Here is a 23021-nt window from a genome sequence, read left to right as displayed (position 1 = left end):
CCCCTGGGCTTCCGGATATTGGCTAAGGCTCTTGCCACCCCCATTGTGCCTTTTTTAGGCAAGGCTCAAATGACAAACCTACCTCCATAGAAAACACAAGTGGAAAAAAACTAAGGGTAATGCTGCTCAATGCCAGAAGTCTAAACCTCAAGATGCACGCCCTCCTCAGTATGGAGAACATCGATGTCTGTGCAGTGACTGAAACCTGGTTCAAGGCTCCTGAGAGCACCCCAGCACTATCAGGTATTTTTAATAGAATAAGATAGGAAGCTATAACTTTAATTGTTTATAAGTAATTTTTTGATTCTGTGCATCATCCCTATTTGAACACTAGAGGGAGTATGTGGATTAACATAATGGATAAGATGTAGGCAGTTATTTATATATTATATATTTTATTTTATTTAATTCTGTTATGTATGAATGTTTTGTATTGTTATATGTATTTTGTAAATGAATGGTGCTTTTTTGTCTGTTCTTTATTTCATCATTGTTTAAGCAATGTGTTGGTTTAGTTTCCAATTCATGAGTTTTTAAAAAAAGTTTTTAAAGGTTTTTAGTAAGCATGAGTTAGTAAGCTGTGATTAGATGATGAATTACAAATGTGTTTCATTAATTGGTTAATTATATTAATTGAATGTATTTATATGTGAGGTTAGAATGGTTGAATTGTATTGCATCTGAAGAAGTGTCTGAAACGAAAACGCAGGTGTGGAGACATAGCATTTGTGCTTTGGAGTGTTTTGGATTTTCGTTTGTGTTCCAGTCGTTTTGTGGTAATAAAATACTTATTTCCAGCAAGGATTTAGTTGCCTTCCTCCTCTGGTGCTTTTGCTACTACTATCAGGTTTTACCTCATATCATGCTTTCCGGCCCCAAAACTTGGACCGAACCACAAAAGGAGGGGGAGTATCCATTTTCATCAAAGATACCTACCCACACCTCCAGGTTAGTGGCAACGCACGAAGCATCGGAGACTATCCAGGTGCAACTAACCATAGGCAAAACTGCCTTACAGTTTGTAGCATGCTACAGACCACCCTCTCAAACTCAGGAACCCCATACAGCCTTCCTGAAGACACTGGAGAGTATGAATGTCTCTCCAAATACCATCATTTTGGGAGACTTCAACTACCCAAACATAGACTGGGAACATTACTCAAGCCCCAACACCCTAGCCCAAAGGTTCCTAGAATTCATAAACTCAAATGCAATGGAACAACTAGTCACCATTCCCACAAGAGGAGACAATATACTAGACCTGATCATCACAAACATGGGGACAAAATGCTCCACACCGGAAGTATATCCCTCTTTGGTAAGATCAGACCATAAATTAATCTCACTGGAAATCCACATCCCGCCCCAATCACCTGCACAAAAGACCACAGTGAAGAACTTCTCAAAAGCCAACTTCACACTTCTTAAGACTGAAGTGGTATCCTTCAAGGCCCCTGGGCCAGTGGAAACCACAACCCACACTGCTGATTCCTTTGCAAATGCCTTCTATGGGCACCTTCAAGAATGCATGGATCATGCAATCCCAAATAAAACCAAGACCCATTCCCCCAAAGGCAGGCGCCCGGTCTGGTGGACCCCAGCCATAAACAAACTTTACAACAGGAGGAGGAAGCTACTACATGACAGAGCAAAATCCCTAAAAGGGAAGGCATCTCTGATCAGTACTAGCAAAAAACTACAATCACTCATAAAATCATCCAAGGCCAACTTTGAGAGAAAAATCGCAAAAGACACAAAAGACAATCACAAGGCCTTCTTTAGGTATGTTAGAAACCTGGGTGGAAACTCCCAGATATGCTCAGAGTTAGTCCAAAATGACACAAAATACACTGAACCCACTGACATTGCCAACATTCTGGCAGACAGGTTCAGTGCAAATTTCTCCCCCCCCCCCAAAAGGAGAAATAACTATCCCAGCAGAGTGTAGCCTCCCTAACATCTCAGATGCCCAGGTGAGAGCCGCCCTCTCTAAAGCTAAAAACACAGCATCAATGGGACCAGATGGTGTCCCGGCTGTGTGCTACATGGACTCCAAGAGGAACTAAACGCACACATGAGGCTACTCTTTAATGTTAGCCTTACTGCAGGATACGTCACCAAAGAGTGGCGTACGGCAACAGTGGTCCCACTTCACAAAGGCGGTGCTTCTACGGACCCTGGAAATTACCGCCCCATAAGCTTGACTAGCCTGGTCTGCAAAGCTATGGAGAGGATCATTATGGAACTCATAAACAAAGACATTGGGGACCTACAGACATTGGATCCTATCCAATTTGGCTTTGTCAAGGGCAGATCCTGCCTTTTGAACTTGGTTGACTTTTTTGAAACAGTCACTAAGGCCATTGATGAGGGTAAGGCAGTTCACACAGCCTACCTTGACCTTGCAAAAGTCTTTGACACAATACCCCACTCGGGCATCATAGACAAACTCACCAGCTTAAATGTAAACCAATATGTCACAAGATGGGTTGCAAACTGGCTCAAGGACAGAACCCACAGGGTCAGAGTTGCTGGAGCTGTCAGACTCTAAGCCAGTCACAAGCGGTGTCCCACAGGGCTCAGTCCTGGGACCCCTCTTGTTCGGCATTTATTTTTCCGAGGTACAGGCAAACATAGGAGGATTGTGGCTGACAAAGTTCGCAGATGACTGCAAACTGGGCGCCATAATTGATACTCCAGCAGACACAAACATCCTTCAGAGAGGCCTCATAGAAATGGATAATTGGTGCCAGAGCCATGGCCTTAAGCTGAACGCCAAAAAATGTATAGTCATACCCTTTGGGAAAAACAAGGTACCGACAAATTACCACATAGGTGGTAATCCATTAAGTACGGAAGAGGTAATCAGGGACCTAGGGACTCAGGTTGACAGTAACCTCTCATTTGACACTCACATTGCCAAAGTGGTTAGGAAGATCTTCTATATTGCCCACCTTATCATGAAGGGTTTCACATCTAGATCAAGAGAGGTCATTGTGCCCCTGTACTCTTCTCTTATCAGGCCAATGATCGAGTACAATGCCCCATTTGGGATGTATCTCACCCGACACCTGCAGCAGTTGGAAAAACCTCAAAAGTTCCTCACCAAGAGGATAAAGGGTCTTAAACATATGTCATACGCTGCCCGACTGAAAAAACTCCAGCTCTATTCAGTCGCATACCGCCTACTCAGAGGTGATCTGTGCCAGACGTACAAGGCCATTTCCAATCCAGAATTAATGGACATGCTCCACCTCAGAAAATCCAAATCCATCAGAGCCACGAGAACAAGAGACTTAAACCTCAACACAGAAATAAATAGGACGTGCTGGAGGGACAGATTCATAACCCAGAGGCTCCCTACACTCTGGAACAGAATCCCAGTCCATGTTAGGCAGAGCCCCTCACTGACTCTATTCAAGAGAAATCTCGACGAGTGGATGGGAGATCGTAGGTTTACCTCGGGGGTCATCTCTGTGTCACTACTAGACAGAGGCACAGTAAACTAAACCCTAAAAGGGCGTAGTATTGTCATCCTAAGGGGTGGTGAAAGCCACACACACTCTGGCTAGGCTTATAAATGCCCTAGGGCAGATAGCCTAGTACGAACCTATGAACCTATGACATTGGAGCAATGGGCTTCAGAACCAACAGATCCGAAAGAGGATTATAAGTGGGAGTTCTGGAAGCAATAGACCCAAACCCCGAAGTGGGATGAGTCTTAGGAACGTTTGTGATCCCTCTGGCTGTCAAGAGCTAATAGAGCAGACGCACCACATGGAATTCAGAAAGACTCCTGCTGGGCCACATGGACACTCCTGAAGGGGAGTCGGGTCGTTCCAGAAAGGGACTGTATATCTGGCCTGAGAACGGGTCCAATAAAGGAGAGTACTAGGTCCATGGTGTTTGAATTATCGGCACCGTAGTCTCTAACTTGGAGACAGGTAATAGAGGATTCAGTGGTATTGAGAAAGGACTCAGTGCAAGAATTCGAAGTCGAGGTTATCGGTTCCAAAGGAATTTCGGAACTGCCTTTGGTGCAGTAAAAGGCGAAGTCGTGCCGTAACTATTGTGGAAAGTAAGGTCGGAGCCATAGTCAACATTGTAGACAGGGCTGGTGCTGTAGAGGTTGGTCCCAAAGGTGGCGCCGACGTTGAAATTTCTGTTATATCTATGACCTTGGATAAAGTGGCAACTGGAGCAGAGCTCGGAACAGAAGCAATAGTCGTAGTCAGAGCCGATGAAGCAATCCTATGCTCCGAAGAAGATTTGTGGGCCTTATGTTTATGAGACATGTTTATCACCAGCCGGTGAAGAGGGATCTGAATGGGGACGTTTTTTGTCCTTCACTGGAGGGGTTAAGACCTCCGACACAGATAGGGCCTCTGAGAAAGAAGAGACTAAAAGGCATTTCAAAATCAGATTTTTTTCTTTCGTTCAGTGTCTGCTGACTCAAACTTAGACAAATCTGGCAAGGAGGTTTCACAGAGAGTTGAGAAACCCCCAGACAATACACACAATTATCGTGCGAGTCACTGTTAGAGAGTTTGCCATTGCAGGAAGTGCAATGTTTAAACACCGAAGTCCCTTTTTTATCAGACATTTCCATACACACGAAAAAACACACACTACTAGAGACTAAAAGGAGTGAAGAAAAGAGAGAAAGAAGATACCAACGATGGTATCAAACAATACCACAAGGGTAGGAGAGGGTGTACCAACGATGGTATAAGAAATACCCAACGAGTAGAGCTAGATAGATAAAAGAGGGTAAAAGAGTTAGATTAGGAAAAAAGTTCAAAAAACACAATTATTTATAAAAAATAACACTTAGCTGAAGAGCTCAGTGAAATGCTGCTATATGGCTGCATGGCAAATAAGATCTGGGAGAAGGGCATTGTGGGTAGTAGCTTAGCTTGAGAGCTTTTGGTGTTCGTGAGCTTGGTATTAGGCCGACTCGGTTCCAAGAGCTGGGAACCGAACCCATCAGTGATGAATAGGAAGAACATTAACAACATCAGATAAAGACTTTTGAATGCTCTCTTGGAATCCCAGCTTGTGTAAGACATCTTTCTCCCAAGTGAGATTCCTCTGACACTTTGAAAAATATACTGAAAAAGGTAAGCAACTTGTCTAAATATGGAAAAATGTGGACACCCTGTAGCCTGCAATGAGCTAAAACTGTAACTTGACACTTTGTGAACACTCTTGGTATAGTGGATACTCCAAAAGGCAAGGCAGATAACTGATAATGTGATCTGGACAGACAAATCCTTAAACACCTGAAGTCTGTATGGATAGGGATATGATAAGCGCCTTTTAAATCCAGTGTTACCAGGAAACTTGAATTAAGAAGAGGTAACACGTTGTGAAGTGACATCATTTTAAATTTGGGTACTAACTCATACAGGTTTCAGAAAAAAAAGATCCAGAACTAGTCTCCAAGCATTTCCTTTCTTTGGCACTATAAAACATCCCTTGAAAAATAAACTTTCACCACATGGGAAGGAGGAACTGGTTCCATCAACCCCTGGGACAGCATGTGATGAAGAACAGTGGGAAATAAGAGAGTCTGGTCTCGTGGATAAGGGATTACTCCCTAGAAAGGAAGAATTTCTTTCCACTGCCTTCTGCAACATTGATGAATGATCTTCAAAACCCATTCATCTGAAATTATTTGTTGCCAAAGAGACAAGCGGAGATTCAGTCTTTTTCAAGGGAAGTGGGGCTGCCAAGGTGGGGATGGGCAAGGTCCCTTAAACAGCCACTCTGACTTGGACTGTCTTTGGTTTTGGGAGGTTACAGAATTCTTTTTTTGGAACCCCCTTACCATAAATTTTGTTGAGATTGTTTATTTTGTTTTTTTGCCAGTACTGGATGAGAAGTTACAGCATCCCTTAGAAAATTTGGAAAAGGAAGGCTAAAAACAGCAGAGATGTCCTACATCAACTTACCTGTTTTGTGACCCTTTTTGATTACCTCTGCAACATAGGGGCCCAAAACTAAATTTCTATCCAAAGGAGAATTTAAAAAGAAGTTATGTACTCACCATAGCGTTCCATCTAAGTTGTTGCTCTTCATTTGTCTTCAACCTGTGGGTACTCATATCTGGCACGGATCCGAATTGTCCACATATCCAGCATCTGATCCAAGCTCCAAGCTCCTCCCCAACCCATAATGCCCCTGTCGCCTTCCTCCCTTCAGACTGAGTTTGCTGCCTACCTTAACATCCCAACCTGGCCCAAAAAAAACTTGCCCCATGACAAGGGTCTCCATAAACAAGAAGAGTAGAACAAAGGTATACCAATGTAGTGACCAATCCTCTTCTGACCAGACCACCACACAGTCTACGTAAGCCAAGGGGAAGGAGGGAGGGATGGTTGAAGACAAATGAAGAGCAACAATTCAGTTAGAAGATTATGGTGAGTACATAACTTCATTATCTGAAGTTTTTGTCTTCATTTGCTCTTTAACCTGTGGGACAACTCCCCAGCTATTAAACACCTGGGAGGCCCTCATGGAAGGATATTCCAGAGCACAGCAGAGCCAAAGGATGCCCTTTTCCTGGATAGACTGTCCAACTTGTAATGTGAGATGAAAGTATGTGAAGATGCCCAAGTAGCCGCAGAGCAAATGTCATCTAAAGGCACTCTGGACCAAAAGGCAGCTGAAGTAGCCATAGATCTACTTGAATGCACCTTCACATAGCTGGCTGGGATAAACCTCTAGTCAAATATGCCAGGGTGATACACTGGGAAATCCATCGGGCAATGATGACTTTTGATACTGGTTTCCCTAAAAAGGGCTTAAAATCGGAAATATAGAGTTGGTCAGGCTTACAAAAGGATTTAGTTCTATGCAGGTAAGAACGTTACTGTCTATGTATGTCCAATAACTGCAGCTTGTACTCTCCTTTATTTTGAAAATTGGGGAAGAAAACCAGGAGATTAATCACTTGATTAATATTGGATTCTGAAGCTATCACAGGAAGAAAGGATGGATTAGTATGCAAGGACACCCTGTCCTTATGAAATTCCAAATAAGGAGGCTTAACTGACAATGCTTGAAGCTCCGAAACTCTTTTGGCAGATGTAATAGCAACCAAGGAGGCCATTTTCTAGAGCAAGAATTGTAAGTCCACTGAGGCTGCAGGCCCGAATGGGGGAGAGACCAAAGCTTGCAAGACTAGTGTGAAATCCAAAGGAGGCGCTGGGTCCTTAGTCAGTGGCCGAAGCAAAAAGGTGCCCTTCAGAAAGGGTTTACAAAGCTTAGAAGAAGTTAGAGAAGCCATATTATCGCCCACATGAAAGTTGGAAATGGCTGCCAGTTGGACCCTGACTGTAGAACTGGCACCTTGCTGAAAAATACTTGCTAGGAATTCCAAAACCACCAGAACTGGTGCAGTGAAGGGGTCGTGGTCATGCTGAGAAGCCCAAATAGAAAAATATTTCCACTTGCTGGAATAAACCTTCCTGGTAGAAGACTTATGAGCCACAACCAAAATCCTTTTGACCAATGAAGATAACCCAGGAGTCCTGATTAACATGGAAACTAGGGCAGCCAAGCGGTGAGCTTCAGACTGACCAGGTCTGGATGGGGAATCCCTGAAGGATGAGATATGAGATCCAGAATCCGCTCTAACATCCAGGGTGGACACACAACATGAGACCACAGTGAGGGGAACCATACTTGTTGAGGTCAGAATGGGGCAATGACGATGACTAAGCTCCCCAGCCTGCAAGCTTTCTGAAGAAATTTCAGTATTGGGGCAGAGGAGGATAAGCATACAGAAGACTGGAGGGCCAAACATGAACCAAAGCATCTCTGTGGACTTCCCCAGTGGGGAGTTCAGAGCGAAAAACTCACTGCACTTCAAGTTGGAAGGAGAGGCGAAGATATCGCAGCAAGGCTGACCTCACTTGAGAAAGAGCTGTTTTACTACCAAAGGATTCAGAAACCACTCATAAGGCATCAGGATAGACCTGCTGAGCCTGTCAGCTAGAATGTTGGACCTCCCTGGAATGTGCGTTGCCACCAGAAAACGGCCGGTGGAGATCGCCCACTCCCACACTTTCATGGCTTTGCGACACAGGGGATAAGACCTGGTCCCCCCTGCTTGTTGATGTACCAGACCACGGACATATTGTCTGTCTGGATAGCAATTGTACCTAATGGAAGATGGGCATGGACAGCTTGCAATGCTAGGAGCACCGCCTTCATCTCCAGGATGTTGATATGTAATCGAGTCTCATAGGGGGACCACATACCTTGGCTGTCCTTCCCAAGCAGTGCCCCCCCACCCTAGTAAGGAGGCATACCTGGTCACCATGGCCAAAAGGGAAGGCAGAAGAAAGGGGTGACCCCGGAGAAGGTCCTGGGAATGAATCCACCACAGAAGAGAGTCCCTGCACACCCGAGATACTCGAATAAGGTGAGACAACAGAAGATCTAGCATGGACCATTGAACCACAAGGGTCCACTGAAGTACCCGCATGGGAAACTGGGCCATGGGTAAGAGAGTGATCATTGCCGGCATGGACCCTAATGCCCGTAATACCAATTTTGCCATTGGCGTCTGAGCTTTAAGGATACAGAGGACATGGAGATTCAGAGAATGGATTATCTCTGATGTTAGAAAAACCTTGGTTTAAATCATGTTCAACCAAACCCCCAATGAAATCCAACACTTGAAGCGGAGTCAGTAACGATTTTTTCAGATTGATGGTTATACCCAACTGGTGGGCTAAGTGAAGAAGGGAATCCCTTGCTTGGCAGAGATGATGCCTGGAAGGAGCAGCAAGGAGCCAATCATCTAGGTATGGGAAAACCTGGAATCCCTGTAGTCTCAGGTGAGCCACTACCACTGCCATCACTTTGGTGAACACCCCAAGGGCTGTGGTGAGATACAAAGGGGAGTGCTCTGAACTGGTAATGACTGGCTCCTAGCCAGAAGTGAGAACGCCTGTCCATTTTGATGTGGTAGTACCCATCCTGAAGGTCAACTGAGCACATCCAATCGCTCTCTTGCAGAAAAGGCAGAATAGACTGAAAAGTGACCATCTGGAATTTTGTCTTAGCAAGTGACAGGTTTAAGATGGAAAGATCCAGAATGGGTCTTAAGTCCCCAGTCTTCTTTGGCACCAAAAAGAGTCTGGAATAAATGCCTAACCCAGTCTGGTCTGGGGGGATGGATTGGATGACTCACTTTTCTAGCAGCTTTGCAATTTCCAGTGCTGCTTCCTTCCCTTGCGTGGGTGGAATGCCCAGAGGGTGTCTGGGTGGAAGAGGTGATTGGCTGAAAGGGATTGAATAGCCTCTGGATATGATTTGCAACACCCAATGATAATCCGCGAATAACTACCAGGCCACTGAGTGCAGTGAAAGGTGTCCCCTCACTGCCTCCAGAGCTGAGCAGCTATGTGGGTATATCCGAAAAAGGCTCCCAAGACCCTTGCTTCCTCTGACCCCCTTTGCCTCTGAGGTGGCATCTATCGAATCCCCCTCTGCCTCTGGGGGAGGGCAAGTCCTGAGTGTCCTGGAGGTAGCTCTGAGATTTCTGGAAACACATCTTCGTGGCCTCCCACTGATTCCTTGAAAAGGTTCATTGAGGGACCAAAAAGCAGATCCCGATTGGAAGACAGAGTCTTCCCGTCTTTCTCTCTCTGGACTAGAGTGTCATGCATGGACTTCCCAAACAGGAAGGAACCGTCGTACAGTGCGTTAATAAAAGACACCTTAAAGGGCTCTGAGGAGGCACAAAGGCAGAGCCAGGCATAGTGACTGATGGCAACGCCTGTTCTGGCAGCTCTAGCAGTGCCCTCAATAGCATGGGAAAGGAGATTTATATAGATGTTAGCAATAGACTTGAGGGTGGCCGTTCGAGAGGAGAAAGCTTTGTCCTCTGCCAACATGGACCCAGGGGTAGAATCAGCGATCTCCTTGACCAGATCTCGCTGAAACCTAATCAAGAGTGACAAGTAATTCATTTCCTGCACCGAAAATGTTGCTGAAGTGTACACCCGCTTCCCAAAATGGTCCATCATCCTGGAATCTCGGTCCAGTGGATGAACCATAGAGGTCTCCTGTGTGAGCTCCTTTTTACTGGCTGCTGCCCCCACCACGGCATCAACAGGGGATCTCTTGGTCCAGTAGTTCCTATCTGACGGGGCACTTAAAATCTTATCCGGGCATTTGGGGATTAGCTCCACCACGTCCATCTCCTTCCACACCCAAGATGTAATGAGGTCCACTAGTAGATCTGCAGGAGGGGACACCCCAGTAAGTAGAGGGTCCTGCACCAAATGCCTCTAGGAACATCGATTCATCCGGGTTAGATTTCTAGGCAGACCCCCCCCCCCTCACTGGTGGAGGATTTCCATGTCATCTCCAAAGGAGACATTATCGGGGGGGTGACTGGGGGGAACCTTCCCCTTCCTCTAAATCGATCTCTTCTATGAGGGACTCCGGCAGGGAATCCAAGTGCCTCCTTTTACATGTACATTTGTAAGGTACCTCCACAGTGGGGTTCTCTGAGGAGGGCTCGCCAACGTCTTGCTGTTCCTAAGCAGGAGCTCCCTGGGGCAAATAGGCAGCAGGCTGTCCCTGAGGTTGCAGGATGGCCGGATCTGTACCTGAAACAAAGGGAGCCAGGGCGGACTCTGAAGACAAGATCATCAAGGGTCTCGATGGGATTGAGAGAACCCTTTCCACCACATCGAAAGCAGAAAGGGGAATGGACCTCCTGAGAAGGGGCTATGGAAGCATCTGCAACCCTCTGAATCAATGGTGAGCCAGAGCCAAACTTCTGGGTGCCAAGATTCCAAGAGGAAGGCTTTGCTCCAAAAAAACTCGGAGCCGATACCATCTCCACCTACTCAAGGTAATGGCCGGCACTGAGGTACAAGGTACCATTGTCGCTGACCCCTCAACGCTGAGTGTCCTCAGATCTGAGGGCTCCAAAACCGGGGCTTGGATCGGAAGAAGGAGTAATTGGTATGAACGCGGACTGCATAACCCCCCCCCCACTCCAGAAGGAGAGAGGGCAGGCAAGTCTCTCATTTGTATCCAGGTGCAGATAAATCTCTGCATCATTCTGTCCACCTTCACTTTGGAAAGGCCGCAGGTGGATCTGGACGAGGAGGCTACAGACATCGGCGTAGAAGGGCGGTGAGTTGAAGCCTCAGCTGGCGAATGGGTCTGAAGCTCCTTCGACAATGGGGAAAAACAAGGGGAATGGAGCCAGGGAGACTCCATTCTCAGAACTGAGTGGACCTTGGCCAGAGGACCAGTGGAGGAAGAGCAATCAGAGGACAGCTTCCTCGGCATGTCCTTGGACTTAGTTGGCTTGTCCCCATCCCCGGACCTTTTGGCAGGAGGTTGAGTCCCAGAGGCTGGGGAAGAGACGGAAATGGAAGCCTGGATTACAGAGGCCTGGGCCCCGGTGGTGGTGAGGGGAGAAGGTCTTTAATAATCAACTTGTTCCTCCTGTCCTTCAATGCACAAGGATTGAACCGCATGCAGAGGGAGCAAGAGGATTCCAAATGGGCAGCTCCTAGGCATTCAACACACAGAGTGTGGCCATCCGCTGTGGAGAGCTTATGGCCACACTCCGTGCACTTACATAAACAAGGTTTTGGGGTCTCAGACATGACAGGCAACAACAGCTGAGAGGCCCAAACAAAACACACATGCTCTATAGAAATGCAGAAAGAACCTTTTTTTTTTTTTTTTTTTTTTACCCGATGCTAACATGAGAGGAAGGGGATTAGTAAAGATAGAAAAGGGAACTTTAAGAAGGAAGAGGCATAAAAATACAGAGAAATACAATCACTTAGCCTAACTGAAGCTCTGAGCAAAGGATCATAATGCTTACCTGAAGTGCAGCAAACGAGATCTGAAGGGAGGAAGGAGACAGGGGCGTTATGGGTAGGGGAGGAGCATGGAGCTCAGATCAGATGCTTGATATATGGCCAAGTCGGATCTGTGCCAGACCAGAATACCCACAAGTTGAAGAGCAAATGAAGACAACAACTTCAGATAATCTAATTTTTTTCATCATCTGGGAAGGTTCTGAGACTGCACCAGGGAAACCCTCAAAAAAGTACTGGTGGCCATAACCCTGGAAGAAGCATCAGATAAATCATCCATACTTTGCAAACAATGAGCAGTGAATTGTACAACAGAAGTTACTAAATTATTAAAATCAGATTTCTCACATGATGAAAATGCAAAAAAAATATTCCTTACGTTTACAGTCAGACCAAACTTTAACACGATACAGATAATTCAAAATTCTGAAAATAAAAGTTGCAGAAGCATATACTTTTTCCCATACTTATCAATAGACTTCCCATCCCTAACAGAAAAAGTAGGATTGGAATTACCTAAATGTTTAGAAGCAGTGGGATTAACTATAAGATATAGCTGCCATGTCAGGTTTGGGAAGACTGTATAAAAACTTAAAGGAATGACGAACTTTACACCCTCTATCTGCCTCTTTACGGGCTGCTGGCTGACTGTCAGGAAAATTGCAGGCAACACCACACGCATCCTCTATAGCTGACAGAACTGGAGGAATGGATGAAGGTTCGAAAACTCCTACTGTAAAAGCTCACAGTATTTTCTGAGGGACTGAGAAACCTCAGTGTTCTCCCACTGAAAACACTGGCACCTTCTGGAAATACTCACACAGAAAGAGAAACCCAGGCAGAGAGAGAGAGATCAAGACATTGAGCTCTCCTTGGAGATTGAAGCAGAAGGCTGAGCAGATCTGCCCTTCATTTTCCTGCCCAGATTAAGAATCTTGAATCTCTTCAGGAAAATAGGTATTCCTCTTTCTTGGGTTCATGTTCTTAGGCAGTGAGGCATTTCCCTGCAGTATACTTGCTTGGGGGCACGTGGCTCAAGTAACATTCAGCTGCATAGACATACGGCTGTTGCAGATTCCCTGTGGGCAAACAGAAGCATGTAGTGTAATGAACAAGTGCATGTGGGCAGGGAAAGTAAAGACTGTTGTGCTTAGTGTACAGTACTTACTTATGTAAGTACATGTAGAAGTGTGCTACAACATGGAGGAAATCCTGCATACTACTGTAGTCGCAGTTATGCTCTAGCATGTGTTTTAAGTAGTGCTCCCTAGAAACTGTGAAGGGGGTAATGCTCCCCCAACATACATACATACATACATACATACACACACACACACACACACACACACACGATAAAGGCACTGTCCACTGTGCAAATGGATTTTTACTTCCATTGACATGCTACTGGGTATCCTGCTGCTGATACCGGCCATACTTCCTGATGTCTACTGTTGCTTCAGAGAGCCATGGGACATTGTTTTCAACTTGTGCATTTATTTTCTGAAGCTGTGCTTATGGCATTTCATGCTTCCCTTTGTCCACTGGACTCTGCAACAGCCGTGTGTGTTTGCAGGTGAATGTAACTTCAGCCATATATCCCTAACCACACACAATACAGAGAAATGTTGTGCTGCCCAGGAGCCAGAACCCCTCTTTCTTTTACCAGAAACTACTTTATAAAAAGGCTCAGTAGACTGAATTAAACTCTGAGCCAGATCCAGTAAACTACTCCTGTCTAAAGAAATTTGAGGAAGAGTAGATACATGTCTAATTTTGTTTCTTGTTGATAAGAAAAAAGGGAACAACAGTCTTATTAACGGCACAACATTCTGACAAAACAGGGAAGCCTTCACTGTTCCCTCTCCCAGAAAAGTTAAGAGTGGCTCTCTTTTTGCCACTGAGGGGAAAACAAACACAGAATGTGGCTAACACCTCTGGTTCATGGGTGCTACACTAGAGGGATCCATGGTAAAAGATGAGTGGGTCTGAGGCACAGCCAATGGCCACAGCAGAGTGGCTCACCAGTGGCTGAGGCAAAGTGCTAGCCTGCTGTGGCAAAGGCTGCTTGCTTAACTGTTTCTTTCTGTATCTGGAAGAAAGACAAACTGTAGGACCAGCAGTTTGTTCCAAGGTCAAGATGAAAGTGGTGCCTCTTTCCCAGGGAAAAAAACAATCAGCAAAAGACAATAAAACTTAAAAGTCTTCATAAGTCACTTCCTTCATATAAAAACACAGTCAAAGACACTATGCAACACTTTGTCAGCCCCAAAAGGTAAAATAATCAATTTCCTAAACATGAAAGTGTTATTCAACAAACAATTGTTTAAAATGGAAGGAGTTTTCCCCCAAAGGAATTTATCTGCCCAGCAAAGGAACAGCACAAGATGACCAGTGATCTTCGAAGGCATCAAAGGAGTGTATTCTTCACTGGCAGGAAAGCTCTAATGGACTTGGCACCCAAACCTCTTTTTAGTCAGCTCAACTCCAGATGAGTAAACGTTTGGGTGCATAGAAGGTGCCTTGAAACTTTGAAAGTTGGCCAGCTGTTGTATCCTATGCAGGATATTACCCATATATAGCTAAGGCCACTGTAGCAGTTATCAGTATGATGATCATCAACAGTTTAAGCAATTATACTACAAAAGAAAAATTAGTTAATTCCTACAAGAACTACTAAATGACAAACATGGTATTTCTTTCCTAAGCATGTCTGTACTGAATGCAAACCTACCGGCCCTAGTCCCTAAAAGCCATAACAAATACATTTGTGGTCTCTGTATTTTGGTTAAGGTTAATAACTCACACCTACCACATACTTGACATATAAATCATCACCTAAGATTATTCACAAGTCAGAGGTAGAGGTTTCAGTTTTCCATGGTGAAGTCAAATTCACATTTGTCCACTTCACGCAAATACGTACTAGTGACTGTAGATCATTGTGTATTGTACCTAGTCAGCCACTGTAGCTAGATAGTACGTGTATATAAATTTCTGAGCACATGCAACATTAGTACCATTTTGTACAGTCAAAGAGAATGCAGGCATGAATGGAGATGCACATGCGAGTGTGTCTTAGTAATGAGTCAGTCAGTTAGCTTAAATATATGTGCCAGTTACAGCTCCTGATGTGTTTACGTACAATAAACAACTTGAACCCATCACGGTGCCTCAGTGTCTCACCTGAATACACAAGACATGCAACAGTGACCTACACATTAGTTTTAGGACTTCTCATCCTAGTAGTCACCCATCAGTTTCAGTACTGGAGATCAGCTTCCTTTCGTCTTAATGCTGTTACCGTAAGCATGCACCCACATCTCTTTGGATTTTTTTATGCAAATTTTTGTGTGAATTATTTCTCTGACTTTGCCTGCAGACTGCTGTATACTCTCTTTATCTACATATATCTGCTAACATTTCCTCTAACTTCTTGCTGGCTTGGGTTGTGCATGAGTATGGTCACCAACTTTCATATTAGCAAACATAGAAATATACACTGTAATGGAGCTTATGTGTAACTCCCATCATAGACATGTACACCTGTCAGTGACTGATGTAGACTTCTGGGGATAAAGCATAACCCAGAACATTAAAAAAAAACAAAAAACAGTGAAAGCAATTAGGCTTACAATTAACATATATAAACGACCAGGAAAAAAAGTTACTTACTCATCATAACATTCCAGCTGTGTTGTCCATTTTCATTCTTCCTCAAACCTGTGGGTTCGGATCTAACCCTCAGATCTGACTCGGTCGTTGCAATAGCTCATGACAACCAAAAAGCTCTCAAGCCCTTCCCTTACCCATAATGCACCCTTCCAAGTTACCTCAGCTCTTGTTTGCTGCTAGATAGATAAATAAATATATATACGCATACAAAGAGAATGGTGAGATGACTTCTGGAGCACAGCCCAGGAAAATGACAATTTAGGTCTACCTGCTCCTTCAGGAGTACCCAGTTTGGGGGATGGAGGGTCAGTTGTTTGAGGAAGAATGAAAATGGAAAAAGCAGATGGTACATTATGGTGAGTAAATAACTTCATCTGATGATGTTAATTTTCATTCTCTCCTCAAACCTGTGGGGCAGAGTCCCCAGCTACCCTGTACCCTGGGTGGCCTTATGGAAGCATGTTCCTCAGCACCATTGAGCCAAATGAAGCTCTTCCCCTGGAGACCAAATCCAATTTTTAATGAGTAATAAAAGTATGGGGGTAGCCCAAGCTGTGGCTGCACATATATCATCCATGAACGCTCTAGACTGGAATGCTAATGAAGTCACCATAGATCTGGTTGAACGAGCTCCCAAAGGTTTAGATAATTCAATACCTTGTTTCTTGTAATTGCAAGAAATACAGTCTATGATCTATCTAGCCAATGTTACTTTGGTTACTGGATTTCCTAGTCTCAAGTCTGAAAAAGAGACAAATAGTTGGTCAGATTTCCTGATACAATTTGTTCTATGATGGTAAAAACTTAATTGCCTGTGAACATCTAATAAGTGTAATAGGCATTTACCTTTATTTGAAAAGTTTGGAAAGAACAATGGTAAATTAATGGACTAATTGATATTGTTATCTGACACTATTTTAGGTAAAAAGGATGGGTTAGTACTTAATGAAACCCTGTCTTTATGAAAGATCAAATATAGTGGTTGAGATGACAAGGCTTGAATCTCTGAAATTCTTCTTGCAGATGTTACGGCTACTAAAAATATAGTTTTCCAAGAAAGAAACTTAAGATCACATGTAGCTGCTGGTTCAGAGATTATATAATTTTTTGCAGCACCAAATTCAGGTCCTGAGGATGAGAAGGGACTTTATAAAGGAGTTTAAGTAAAAGAGTTCCCTTTAGAAAAGATTTACAGAGTTTGTGTGAAGCGGCTGAAGATCCTTAATATCCGATGCGAAAATTGGAAATTCAGCTAACTGTACCCATATTGCAGAAGAAACTGTTCCTTTGTTAAACAACTGGGCTAAGAACTCAAGAATCCTATGAATCAAAACTGAGAATGGGTCCACGTCATTCTGCTGTGCCCAGTAAATAAATCTTTTCCATTTACTGGAGTATAGCTTATGTGTAGATGGGATATGAGAAGACAAGAATATGTGAGGGGGACTGGAGAAGACAGCATAAGTTTTCGGGCTATTAATGGAATTAGAGAAGCCAAGCAGTTATTTTGAGGTTTGGAATGTCTGAGTGGTCTATACAGCACATCCAGTCATCCTTTTCCAAGAATGGAAGTAAGGACTGAACCGTGACCATTAGGAACTTGCTGCGTTGAACTGATTTATTTAATTTGCTGAGATCCAAAATCAGTCTCCAGTCCCCTATCGTTTTTTGTACTAAAGAGAACCTTCAGTAAGTTCTGGATTCTCTCTGGTCTCAGGGGACCTCTTGGATGACTATTTTCTCTAGCAGCCTTTGAACTTGAATGGCTGCCTGATCCCTCTGACTGGGTGGAACATCAGGAATTTTTTCATTTTGGGGAGGAGGAAGGTAAAAATGTACGAAGTATCCTCTGAAAATGATCCTCTCCACCCATGTATCGGATGTTATTCTAGCCAGGCTCTCTGCTGCAGGGACAATCGACCCCCAATTGGCTCCACAGCAGGGTAAGTGGGGCTCCTTTCAGCAGTGCTGGAAGGGCCTACCAAAGAAAGTATCTCTAGACTCTTGATTTTGTGGATTTCCTTTGTTTTGAGGGCTGAGTCTTCCATTTGAGTTCCCCCCTCTGCCTCTAGAGGTGCCACTTCCACATGTTCTGAGAAGATCCCTGTGATTTCTTGAACCACATCTTTCCACTATTTCTCGGATTCCTGGAGTAAGGTGTCTGAGGAGTGCAAAAATATATGCCCTAAGCAGGTAGGATATTTCCATATTTCTCACACCTGGACAAGTTATTTACTTTTGGGCTGAATAAGGAAGTACAGTCAAAGGCAGCATTGACAAAGACTTGAAAGGCTCCACAAAGTCGCATAAGCGCATCCAGGAACGTCTCCTTATAGATACACCTGAACCCACTACTCTACTCTTTCCTTCCACTATATGCAAAATGAGCCTCATGGAAGAGTTAGATATAGATTGTAGGGTGGTCAGCTGAGAAGCAACTGAGGCATGTACTTCTTTAAGCACAGCTCCTGAAAGGTTATTTGAAAGCTTATTTATCAAATCCCTTTGCAATTTCATAAAATGTGAAAGACAATTCAGGGGCCTTAGAGTGAAAGTCACTGGAGAATAAACACACTTCCCAAATCTATTCATCATCCTAGATTACTTATTAGGTGGATGGATAGAAGAACTTTCCTCGACTAGTTATTTTCTGGTGGCTGCCACCATGACCATGACATCTACCAGTACATCCTTAGTCCAGAATTGTTTATCCTCTGAGGCTGTAATAATTTTATCTGGTCTCCGGGAATAGGTTCAGTGGTGTCTGGGGCATTCCATGCCTGCCGAAAGATCAACTCAATGAGCTCATCAGAGGTGGAGTCAGCCAGGAGGTAGATGGACAGGCACCAAACTCCGCCAGGTACACAGACTCCTCAGATGAAGGACTGCTGGACTTCCAGCCACTTCTCTGTTTCAGGATCTCTCTCCAAAGGAGACATCAACAGGAGGTGACCATTGGGATCCTTTGCTCTGAAAGTCCCATGTCCTCGGTGATGGATTCTTCAGTGGAGTCCAGGTGTTTCCTCTTACATGTCTTCTTCTTAGGGACCTGCTCTGTGGGGTGTTTTGGAGAGGTATCAAAAGAGGTGGGGGAACCCTGTTGAGAAGCCTGGGGTTTTGCTGCCCGCTGTCCCAGTGGAAGATCAGAGTGAAAAGCCATGCCTAGAGTTGTCAAAGGTAAGAGTTGCGGATCCAAGGGGGTAGGTGCTGTCTCAGTTGCCGATGTAGACATGGCTTTCTCCAGAGCCTCAAAGGCTAACTATCCCCGAGAAGGAAAGGACCCCAGATCAGACAGGGCATGCCACTGGGTCATAGTTCCCTCCTGCTCAGAAAACAATCTTCTCAAGGTTGATGCCATAGCAGAGCTGGTCAAAGCCAAGGGTCCAAGTTGTAGAGACGTCTCCAAAAACCTTGGAGTCAAATCCATCATCTCGGAGCTAATATGGATGTTATGGCTCAGAGAAGTATTCAACTCCGACTGAGCTGAAGAACTCAGAGCAAGCATCGGATCCAAGGAAAGGGGGCTCCTCGGATCCAATACAGATGATGCCAGGTGATTCAGGTCCGATGTCGCCGATACTTCAAAAGAAGTCAAAAGAGGAAGAAGTAGAGGGGTAGCTGATGCACAGAACTCCTGACCCAAAGGGGTAGGAACCAAAGGAGCCCCTGACATACTCTGTGCCCAGATAATCTTCACTAGTCCTTTCATGTCTTCTTCAGTGAGATTCCTGGAACAGCAAGTTGACAAGGCTAATGGGAGATTTTGGTCTCTCCAGGAAAGGAGATAGAACCCTGGAAGGGACAGAGTCAAAAGATGGTGAATACTGAGTGCTAGGAAAGTACTGAGTCTTAGTAGTACTTGCATGGGATCCACCAGAATCAGATCTGAAGAGTCCATCTTCTTGGGTTGAGATGGGTCTGAAGTAGTTGGATCCAAAGGTCTAAAAGTTCTTACTTTTGGATCTGACAAAGTTGCTGGATCCAATGCCTTGGCCTTTTTTATAGTCGGATCAGACAGAGAGGTTGGCAGCAAGACAGGTCTTTTCTCTTCCTTTATCTGAATCTTTTGAAGATGAGAAAGAAGCAGGGCTAGGCTGCCCAGATTTGTCTTTAGATTTTTTTGTTCAGTTGAAGCTCCAGAAATTGCCTTACTGAAGGAGGAGAGCAAAAGAACTTTCAAAATAAATTTATTCTTGTGTTCATCCAATGCCCTGTAGTTGAATGCATGACAAATAGCCTCGTCCTCCTATAGGTGAAGGGGGCAGAGACAATAAACACAAAGAGTCACTAAATGGCTGTGACCGTATTTCTCACATTTTTTAAAGCCAGCTGGCTTATCTTTATCAGCCATTATACACAAGAAAAAGCAAAACAGGACAAGAGAGAGAAAATTTCTTTTTTCTTTTTTTGCACAATAACACAAAAGCAGGAACTTGAGAAGACTACCAACAATGGTAAGTAAAGTTTTACACTGAAACGTGTAGGAAAGAAGATACGAGCAATAATATAGCAAGGTACTTTCATACAGAGAAGAAAGAGAAAAAGAAAAAAAAGGGGCAAACTGTCCTGTTAACTTAAACTATTCAGTAAGTTAAGGGAAGAAAAATGAGTTAAGGTAAATTATTTGAAGAAAGTTAAAAAAGGAAAATAAAATATTGAAAAAATATACTTATCTGCCCAAGAGCTACTGGAGAACCATGCTTTTCACAAAGCAGCAAACAAGATCTGCGGTAACTTGGAAGGGTGCATTATAGGCATTGGAAGGGCTCAAGAGCTTTTTGGTTACCACAAGCTACTGCAACGTCCTAGCTGGATCCAAGGATCGGATCCAAACCCACAAGTCTGAGGAGAGAATGAAAATTGACATCAGATCAGTAAACTAAAACATACATTTTATAGTTCAAAAAGATTTGATAAGATTAGAAAAGCACTGAAAATACACAAAGTGAAGAAACATGAAAATGTTTATAAGAATAAATCAGGAAATGCATCATACCTGGTCTTTGTCACATTCACTAGGAGTGTCTTTGTGTATAATCATCTGATACTTGGCAAACAAATCAGCAGATTCCTTGAAAGTAGCTGAGAATCCTGGGTCATCAAAGGAAGCAAGCACTAACCTCACCTTCAGAGCAAGAAAATCCAAGTACATGTTTAAAAATCACTGACTGAAAATAGCAACAGTATGCTGTTCAGGTTTACAAAAACTTTACCATAACTGCTATTTATGACTGTTCTTATCTATAATACAGTGCTGTTTGAAAAGTGTTGAATCTTACAGAAGACAATACAATTTCATACCAGCCTAATGTTACTGGTGAGAATCATATAGTTTCCAAAGTCCAGCATCCAAAAGGGTGCCAGTTTGGGGTACAAAGTATATAAAGCATGTACTTGACATTCATACACTGTTACTAGGCTACCTCTGTCCATAAGAGACATCGATGCCAGGCCTGATGTAAATTTTCTATTCTCCATCCACTGGTCTAAGTTGTGTTTAAACTGGGCAACTGACAAACTCAAGCTTCACATGGATGGAAAGCCTGTTCCATAGGAGGGGTAGTCTCTGGGACACATACTTGCTCTCCAGCATGTTTTGTTTAAGACAAAGACAAAATTCAGGTCCCTAGACCTTGTATTTCTGGTACTGTTTGACTTACAAATATGTAGGAAATTCATAAGTGTGGGGTTTGCGGATGCCTTGTAAGCCAGGCACAGATCACCCCTGAACAAACTATAGGAGACTGAGTAGAGGAAACTGCTTTAAGGCACTGTGCATAAGGCAGGTTTGTTACATCTTGTATTCCTTTTGTATGGAAGCTCTGAGGTCACTCTAGTTGCTGCATATGCCTGGTCAGGTACATACCAAACAGAGCACTGTACTCTATGACTGGTCTGATAAGGGCAGAGTACAGTGGGATAACGACCTCTCTGGACATAGATGCCATGTCCTTACTTATAAGTTGCACAACATAAAAGGATTTCCTTACCACTGTGGCCACGTGGTGGTCAAAGGTAAGGCCGCTGTCTACGCACAAACCCAGATCCATGACTACTGGAGTCAACTCTTATGAGTGTATTATCAACACTGAACTTGGAAGGTAAGCTACCTGTTTAAGAATCCAGAATTGGATGGCTATTAATCAAAATATCCATTAACGCCATCAAAAGCTGTACCCCAGGAAGACTTAACAGAAGATAATACAAACCGAACAGCTCAGCTTCATTTTACTTTCAAATAAAATATTTACAAATTCCAAAATGTTTCTAAATGCTTACATCTCTACTTTGAAATCACAAAAAGCAGAATGCAATTTTCTGATGCACTAAGGCTAATAATGCTAGGAAGCTAATTGTTTATTTTGCAAAAATAACACTGAACATACTTATGAGTGACTTCATTGATGAGAATGCCTTCAACATCAAAGCTTAAAATAGATGCAAAGGGCTGACCCAAGCACCTTCATCAACATATACAATCATACACCAGAAGCTTGCACAGGTGTAAATACACAATATAATTAGGCTTGACACTTGTCATCACCCACAGATTTAACCTAACTTTGAGGATAAACAGGCTGGAGGACTAGGAGAGTCTAGTCATAAGAGGTTGCATTTAAGCCTAATTATGGGGCTTATAACCAAGTCCAGTTTAAACAATAAAACAACTCAAAATAAATGTCAGAATGCACACCACAAATAGTAAATCTGCAGTAAAAAAATACTTGCACAGAAAGTTATGCTAAGTCATACACTAATGTAAACAGATGCATTGTCATGGTCCTTTTAATATCACCCAGCATGTGGGACTCCCGTGTCCACTAAGGAAGGGGGTTCCAGCAGCAGCATCATAACTGATGGCAAAAGGAACTAGCATCAAATGTCTTCAACTACATTCCTGCAACCAACAATAACATCAGGGAAGGGAATGCAGAGCTCTAGTAGGACAATAGGGAACCGGGAGGTACTTGAGACAGGTGACCCAGCTCATATAGGAATGAATACACTAACTTTAGAAACTGAGTGTTATATGAATTCAGTTAGAAGTAACTTAAGTAAGCAGGCTAAGGAAATCTGTGCTGGCTGCAATTCATTAAGTTAATTTTATGAAGCCTTAGACACAAAAATTTACAGAAGTAAGATGGGAAGAGACCAATGCATGTACAACCACAGAAAGGTCTTGGCAGGCTTTTTTTTTAGTGTATATTTGGTTTCTGGGGACGCTTTTGTAGAAGTCCCATTTGATAATGAACTTGTAATGACATGCCAATAATGGTAATAAACATTTGAAAACAAGGGAAGGAAAACTTATATACACACTACACTTCAGCTTATAAATGTTTTTAGTACATTCCTTTACTTGGGTCCATCATTAGGATAAACAAGTTTATAGCACATAAAGATTCCTGTTTTTAAATCCTAGAAGCCTTACTCACATTATCATAGGGTTCTTATGGTTGGTCACAGGAATGCAACTGCTGA

General features: G+C 43.5%; 1 protein-coding gene across 5 annotated transcripts in view; it reads right to left on the bottom strand.

Annotated features, from left to right (window-relative positions):
• Positions 1-23021, bottom strand: part of ATE1 (arginyltransferase 1) — a 2674296-nt gene that overhangs the window by 1861858 nt on the left and 789417 nt on the right. For 3 of the 5 annotated variants that reach the window (XM_044056055.1, XM_044056057.1, XM_044056056.1), the window contains one exon: positions 20536-20664. The exons of the other annotated variants lie outside the window; for them this stretch is intronic. In XM_044056055.1, coding sequence (XP_043911990.1) covers positions 20536-20664 — 129 coding nt within the window. The remainder of the gene's footprint in view (positions 1-20535; positions 20665-23021) is intronic. 5 annotated transcript variants of the gene reach the window in all.

This window comes from Protopterus annectens, chromosome 14.part0 (genome assembly GCF_019279795.1).
Source record: "Protopterus annectens isolate FY-2018-M chromosome 14.part0, PAN1.0, whole genome shotgun sequence".
Taxonomy (NCBI): domain Eukaryota; kingdom Metazoa; phylum Chordata; order Ceratodontiformes; family Protopteridae; genus Protopterus; species Protopterus annectens.
Note: the sequence above shows the minus strand (reverse complement) of the source record. Positions and strands in the feature narration are given on the sequence as shown.